Source organism: Chionomys nivalis, chromosome 5, assembly GCF_950005125.1.
Source record: "Chionomys nivalis chromosome 5, mChiNiv1.1, whole genome shotgun sequence".
NCBI lineage: Eukaryota > Metazoa > Chordata > Mammalia > Rodentia > Cricetidae > Chionomys > Chionomys nivalis.
Genome location: NC_080090.1, coordinates 70,577,841 through 70,586,099, shown reverse-complemented (window position 1 = coordinate 70,586,099; position 8,259 = coordinate 70,577,841). Strand labels below are relative to the sequence as shown.

General features: G+C 38.6%; 1 protein-coding gene across 1 annotated transcript; it reads left to right on the top strand.

Moving 5' to 3' along the window:
* The first annotated feature begins 998 nt into the window (after positions 1 to 998).
* Positions 999 to 5,662, top strand: Pdc (phosducin). The gene is made up of 3 exons (XM_057770595.1): positions 999 to 1,075; positions 2,816 to 2,967; positions 5,135 to 5,662. The coding sequence occupies exons 1-3, from the start codon at positions 1,015 to 1,017 to the stop codon at positions 5,660 to 5,662; spliced, it is 741 nt and encodes a 246-aa protein (XP_057626578.1). The 5' UTR covers positions 999 to 1,014.
* Positions 5,663 to 8,259: the final 2,597 nt, after the last annotated feature.

The following is an 8,259-nucleotide window of genomic DNA, read 5'->3' as shown; positions in this document are numbered from 1 at the left end:
GGAAAAACATAGTTATTTTAATAAATTGTGTGATGGATAACAGTAGGCTCTAAAGTCTAATTGCTTAGGTTAAAATCCTTTACTAATCATGCATGACGAATAATCAAAATTAGGCATCTTTCAGCTTTTACAGTAAAATGGGATTAATAATTGTCCTATCACATTTGGCTCTGAAAGCACTAAATGAGTTTGTCACATAAAGTAAATTCATGTCCTATAGTAAGTGCTCATAGAGTGGTGGTTTAAATAAAAATGTCCCCATATGCTCATATATTTGAGTGTTGAGTCATCAGGGAATGGGTGGCACTATTTGAGAAAGATTAGAACAATTAGGAGGTGTGTCCTTGTTGGAGTAGGTGTGGCTTTGTTGGACGTAGTGTGTCACTAGGAGTGGGTTTTGAGGTTTCAAACACCCATGCCAGGCCCAGGTTCTTTATTTCTCTGCCTACGGAGCAGGGTGCAGCTCTCAGCTACTGCTCCAACACCTACTTGCCTGTGTGCTGACATGCTCCCAACCACGATGGTAGTGGACCGAACATCTGAAAACGTAAGGAAGCCCTCAATTACGCGTTCCACTGTCTCTTCACAGCAATAGAACAAACACTAAGACAGTAAGCATGTCATTAATTAGAATTTTTCATTAGATGAAATATTGGTGTATAGTTTTAAGAAATATTTGAACAAATAGTAATAAAATAAGGAATTCATTAATCAGTAGTGTTCATGGAGTACCTATACCCAAAATGAAAACATAAACCTTTAAGTGACAAACCATAAATTATAAAAACATCATTAACAGTATATGCTAATTCGGTGTCCTCTTACAATGCAGACAGAAACATTCAAAACACTCTTTCCCACAGTGATAACCTTTAATCCACCTGGGTGACATCAGGGGTTTATAATACATGCACCTGTATTTAAGGATGTCTATGCTTGCACAGGTCTCCTAGAATTTATCTGTCTCATTGCTCTTTGTTCATCATACAGATTATACCCAATCCAACTCATAACATGGAAGAAGCCACAAGCCAAAGCATAGAGGAAGACTTTGAAGGACAGGCTACACACACAGGTAACTAAAGTGCAGAGAAAGCATAATTATTAAAGTAAGATTAGTTCTAGAAATATCTGCTGTTCTTATAGAGAATATGGTTGAATTTAAGTAATATCTTCATCTACTCGGGAAGAATAATCCAAAAACATTTGACTAAATAAATTAGCCTAAAGTGAAATGATCCAAGATTAGTTATTTGCTATTTCAGTATCGAAGAGTTAGAGAGAACACAAATTGTTGATCATTTCCTGCTACCCAGTTATCTAGGACTCTTCTATCTACAGTTTAAGTAAAGCCTTTTGTATTCTCCCACTCCTCCTTGTGTAGCTACTACAGACTTTCCTTATTACACTATATGCGTGTACATATATACATATATACATATGTGTGATCAAAAGTAAGTAATGCTTGATTTTAGCTTTTCGAATGTGAAAAAAAGAGTAAGAAGATAGCACGCATGCTTGAATCAAGTGAATTTCAACCTACCTCCAGAAAACCCAGAACATCATTTCATCAGGGGCTTTTCTTAACTTGTTCAATTATATGTGGCTATTTATATACCACTACCAAGACCTTAGTGTTAAGTACTATAATATACAATATGATATACAATGCGAGGGAGAAAGAATATACTCAAATGTAGAATATAATATTAAAAAGAAGCAAAACTAAGTTTTGTATATATACAAAGCATATATGTATATATACAAAATATGTATGTATAGCTCATTTAATATTGCATGTTTTGAAGAATTTATGATCTTCAAAGCATTATTTCTCAAGAACCAAATATTAATTCCAAGTAGGAAATTCATCTGTGTGGTTAAATAGCTGATTTTTGTCTGTGTTGTTCAAACAGGCAACTGAGCCTCACCCTAACAGGTTCTGATTCAGCAGATCTGAGCAGTGCCCATCATTAGAAAAATTAATTGCTGACACTGCACACATTTTTCTGTGCGATGTGGCAGACCCTCACACATATAAGGAAAGCCCTATACAGTTGGGTGATATCCCTGGCCCTCTACTTAAAACCCTTTGCAGGGAATGGGTCCTTCCTGTGATTCTTCAGCTCTGAGAAGGAATTGGCTGGTTATGTAATGATAGTTGTTGCTTTAGTTTCCTTAACCAAAGTCAGATGCGGTTTTCCACGTGTTGGGTTTAGGTGCCGTTGTTACTGTTGCTCCTCCAATAACTCCGGTTTCCCTTAACAGTGTAGCACCAAAGCTCACTTATTCCAAACGTGTCTTTTTTATGTAGTGAGTGCTGCTTTTCTGAAATTCTGGTTGCTTTTATATATTCCAATTTTTAAATATTCTTACCTGTAAACTTCTGTAAATAGTACTAATCACATAATTTACATTGTTATTATGGATGTTTTAGAGAAATTCTGTGCCATAGTCTTTGCCATTTAGTAAAGTTAATCTTGGATATTATTTTTATGAACAGGTCAGGAAATGCTTCTGAAACAGGAGATGACACATTTTCTCAAGGCAATACTTATGCAAATTTTAATTGTACAAACAGTTTGTTGTTGTTGTTGTTGTTGTTGTTGTTTTTTGGTTTTTCGAGACAGGGTTTCTCTGTGGTTTTGGAGCCTGTCCTGGAACTAGCTCTTGTAGACCAGGCTGGTCTCAAACTCACAGAGATCCGCCTGCCTTTGCCTCCCGAGTGCTGGGATTAAAGGCATGCGCCACCAACGCCTGGCTCAAACAGTGTTTTGATAATAAAGAGAAAAAATGCTTAAAATTTTTATTTTAGGACCCAAAGGAGTAATCAATGACTGGAGAAAGTTTAAATTAGAAAGTGAAGATAGTGATTCAATTCCACCCAGTAAGAAAGAGATCCTCAGGCAAATGTCTTCTCCTCAAAGCAGAGATGACAAAGACTCAAAAGAGAGAGTCGGCAGAAAGGTAAGAGAAGCAAAGAAGTATAATTATAAGTTATGTATTTCCTAGTCTAATTCACTCAAGAGAATCACTTCAGAATATTGTGAAATGCTTTTAATGAAGTACACAGTGAATACCGTGACAAGGTATTCTGTACTATAAAATACATGTGGGAATCAGAGAATAAATGATAAATATATGAGCTATTGTAGAGGAAGCTTCGCAGTATAAGAAAACAAAATATAGAGCTTTAAATTATATAAGCTGCTACATTTTTAAGGCAGCAAAGACACCGTTGTGGGCTTTCACTCTTGGGTGTTTCTAAGCACCCGAGTCTGAGTGCAGAGAAGTAAAGAGACTCTATCTCGATAGAGGATGGTTATAGTTAGGAAGAGTGAGGTTGCCCGGAAAGGAAAGGAAGGAGAGCAGTAGGAGCATCACTGTTTAAAAAACAGCATTGCAGGAGTCGAGTTTTGCATGTGTACACCTGTGTCATAGAGATAGACTCAAAGGACCTCTAAAATGTCAATGGAAATTATTTGAATATTAAATTGGTAGAACATCAGTATTTTTACTTCATTTTAAAAACTTTTGGCCATTTTTAAATCTCCATAAATAGCATATATTATATATATAACAAGATTAATGATAATAATAAGGAAGTCATAAAGAGATTTTCATTTGCGAGAGAAGTCACTCTAGCGCATCACCTAAGCAGTTTATACTGAGAGTATACTGAGTGAAGAGACCATGAACAGAAATATGCCTTGGCCCTTGGCTTCAGGCCATGGTAGGGATCTCCAGTCTGACACTGTGAGAGGCAGAAGGCAGAAATCAGTTCTCTCTCAGGGTCATTATGCAGTGTAGATGAGACACCCACCCACATTTTGAAACTGAGAAACTGTAAGAATGTTCTCATTTGTTTTAAACAGATCATGAAGGGAAAACAAATAAAAATGCTTTTAAAAATACTGTCAAATCTGAGATGTTATTATTAAAGGTTTTGTTCTGGTTAAGCTTCAGAAATGTCACTATATGTCTAAATATCTATGTCTCAACATATGAACAGAACAACTTCGAGTATGAATGCTCAAATATATCTTTAAATCAATATTCGTGAGGCTTGGTTGCCCGAACTAGCAGAACTATGATGGCAACTTAAGAATGATACAAAACATTTAATAATTTTAGGATTAAAAAATTAAATTGAGTCCATAAAAATGACAGAGAAAAACCATTAGGCTAGAAAAGCGGTCTGGCTGTGGTGGCATAGGTGTATAATACCAGTGCTTGGGAGGTTGAGCTAGGAAGACCTTGATTTTCTACCGTACCAAAAGAAAGAAAGGAGAGAAAGGAAGGAGGAGAGGGATAGGCTGTTGGGGAGAAAGAATTGGGGATATTAGGAAAACAAACGCACAAGGCAGAAGAAAGGAATAAAAAATGGATAGCAGCTGCGGTTCAAGGGTTGCATGATGAAGATGCTACAGGTAACAATCCCCTTGAGACCCCCCCAGCTTCCAGCTTCCAAGTTTCTGGGCCTCTCCACATCTTTCAGTGAACTGTATGACAATAGGCTGCGTCACTCCCTTGTGTCTATTTTTTCTTCTTGGTTGAGGGGAAGAGGTGATTAATTGTCTATCAACTATATTAATAATGGAGTCAACGTTATAAAGGGTATTAAGGTAATTGGATGTTCTAATCACAAGAAAATGTAGCTGTTTTGGAAGATGTATAGTTCTCTGACTTTTGACTAAGCCCAGTGGTTAAGAATAACCCAGAGGGCTTGTTAAAACACAGACAACTCAGCCTCACCCTGACAGGTTCTGATTCAGCAGATCTGAGTGGCACCCATAATCAGAAAAAAACAATTGCAGACATTGAACACATTAATTAGAAAACTGATACTAGTTGACCAAATATGTAATACAAGCCCTAACAGTACTTGTTGCTATGAAAATAAAAGCCGGATAGAGAAAGAGGAGGGTAGAGTAAGGGTTTCAAATGATCAACCAAGTAACAAAAGACAATGACCTTTGAGGTGATGCTTAAATAAGGTGTTTTAAGCAGAAAAGTGGTCTAAGCAGAGAGGACAACAAGTCAAAACTCCTAGACTTGAGAATAAGTTTGATGCATCCAAGCATGAAACATTTCCGATTGAACTACCTCCATTATTTCTTTCATGCACCCTCAGATGAGCATTCAAGAATATGAACTAATTCATCAAGATAAAGAAGATGAAAACTGCCTGCGCAAATACCGTAGACAGTGCATGCAGGATATGCATCAGAAGCTGAGTTTTGGGCCTAGATATGGGTTTGTGTATGAGCTGGAAACAGGGGAGCAGTTCCTGGAGACCATTGAAAAGGAGCAGAAGGTCACCACAATCGTGGTGACCATTTATGAAGACGGCGTGAAGGGCTGTGATGCACTCAACAGCAGCTTAGCCTGCCTTGCGGCAGAGTACCCAATGGTCAAGTTCTGTAAGATAAAAGCTTCTAATACTGGTGCTGGGGACCGCTTTTCCCCAGATGTTCTCCCCACCCTGCTTGTATACAAAGGTGGGGAACTCATTAGCAATTTTATTAGCGTTGCCGAACAGTTCGCTGAAGAATTTTTTGCTGGAGATGTGGAGTCTTTCCTAAATGAATATGGATTACTACCAGAAAGAGAGATGCATCACCTAGAGCAGACCAGCATGGAAGATGAAGATGCTGAATAAGCATTCTCTGTGTCAGGATCTCATATCTGTGCTTTACACAGTGAACACTGGTTTTTGGTAGTATCTATATTCCTTTAGCAAACACTAAATACGGCCATGGCTATCCAAATTTGGGGGAAAGATACTAAAATTATGTTAATAGCATCTAAAGTATTAGATATCCAAGTTGAGATGATATTTTGCTGCAAAAAAAATATAGTTCTTAAAAAATACTGAGCAAACAGAGGAGGTGGATAATGTCAATGTTATTTCACTTAAAAAATCCCTTTCAAGATACATGTTAGCTTTTTTACTCCTTACTTTTTTCCTTGGCATTTTTATTTGGGCTTTAGAAACTGAATACTACTTATGAACTGACTTGTATGATAAGAATAAAATCATAAAAAGAAACAAATATTCTGTGTAAAGTCTACTGTGAGTCAAGTATTATATTCTTAAGAACCTAAAAACTGGGGCTGGAGAGATGGCTCAGAGGTTAAGAGCATTGCCTGCTCTTCCAAAGGTCCTGAGTTCAATTCTCAGCAACCACATGGTGGCTCACAACCATCTGTAATAGGGTCTGGTGCCCTCTTCTGGCCTGCAGGCATACACACAGACAGAATATTGTAAACATAATAAATAAATATAAAAAATACTTAAAAAAAAACCTAAAAACTTCATAAAGCTTAACATACAAAAATGGTTTCATATTTGTCTCTAATAACCTCAAATCTGCATTGAAAAGTATTGCTTTCATTTGTAAAACAATGTAACAAGATGAGAGAAGTAAAATTTCAACTTTCACTTCTCTTGAAAACATATGGAAGTTTATCAAAAAAAAAAAAAAAGCCAGACACTTATGGCACATGCCTTTATGTCCGACAGAGGAGTCAAAAGCAGGCAAATCTCTGAGTTCAAGGCCAGCCTGGTCTACAGAGCGAGTTCCAGTATAGTCAGGGCTACACAGAGAAACCCTATCTCACCCCTCACCAACAAAAAAAAAAAAAAATAAGGTGGAAAAGAAAACATTTGAAAGTTTGTTCTCCCACAAAAAGACATGGAAGTACAAAGTGAAACACAACATTGAAAGTATAAATACTTTAGTTAGCTGAGGAGGAAGGTGAAAGGTATCTAAACCAGGGGGAAAAGGTAATGATGAGTGAAGATTGGAGTAACATGGCCGACAATGGAAGAAACGGGGCTTGGTCCGTGTCCAGAAACGAGTTCTTTGTGAGATGTGTGTTCAGAGCAGGTTGAACAGTCCTCCCTGGCAGCCCATGACGAAGCGCACAAATGCTCAAAGCTTTGGTCTCTGGTCTTTTAAGTAACTAACTGATAGCTTTTCTTTTCCCCCTTAACTTTCCCACTTCCACCCCTGACTCTAAACATTTCACCTTGTTCATTTCTCACGAGAAAACAGACCTTATCCAATGTGAACTGCCTCATCTTTTTACCACGAGAACTGAGAAGGCAACTACAAATAAATCGTGTCGACTGATGTCATGAAGAAGAGTCCACATGTGGTGTGGAAGGTCCTTCTGTCTATGTGTTGCTTTTATTGGTTAGTGAATAAAGAACTGGCTTGGCCAAAGCATGGGAGGAGGAAGGCAAGAGGGAGGGCGGGGGTCAGAGGGACGCCATGGAGCCGCTGCCGGAGATAGACGTGCTGAAACTTTACTGTTAGGTCATGAACTCGTGGTGATATACAGATTAATAGAAATGGGTTAAGTTAATATGTAACAGTTAGCTAATAAGAAGCTAGAGCTAATGGGCCAAGCAGTGGTTTAATTAGTATAGTTTCTGTGTGGTTATTTCGGTTCTGGGCAGTTGGGACTAACAAGCGGCTCCTCCAACACACATGGGCATCTCTATCAGCCGACACACACAGCTATGCAGTACCCCCACTCATTCCTACAGTCGCAAAGAGTCCACGTGGGTGTCTCCTGTCAGCAGAGGCAGCTGTCCAGTACCCCCACTCATTACCACAGTTGTAAAGAGTCCACATGGCCTCTCCAGTCAGCCGATGTACGGCTGTCCAGTACCCCCACTCCATGCATGACTGTCCAGTACCCCCACTCATTCCAACAGTCGCAGAAGTTCTATTCTGGGATTACTCCCTTCCCCTCTGCATTACCTGCTGCTTTTCTCTAAGTTTGGCTTTGATGTGTTTTTAAGCTACCCACTCTTCAAAGTGTGTGTGTCCACCTACAGCTTAATGTTTTAACCTACCACTCCTATCTCTCGCTGGTGTTCTTTAAAATCATGACTCCCAAAGGAAGTATCTAAAATTAGAAAGTCAAGTGCGGTGCCACACCTAGCCCTCAGGAGGCTGAGGCAGGGGCCTGGGTGTTCAAGGACAGTCTGGCTACAAAGCAAAACAAAAAAATATGAAAAAAAAACAGGGTCTTCATGTGAGGTATTTAAAAACCTAAAAACTCAATGGAACGGCTATAGATTGGCATTGATTCCATGGACTGGAAGAAAGTCTTAAAGAATGGTGGCGAGATGGTGAGGAAGGACAGTCAAATTGCTCAAAAGACAGTAGTTTAAGAACAAGATGTAAACTCTGTTCAGTTAGTAGCCACTCTTAGCGTCAGAAGAAGCAAGTTTGCAGGCCA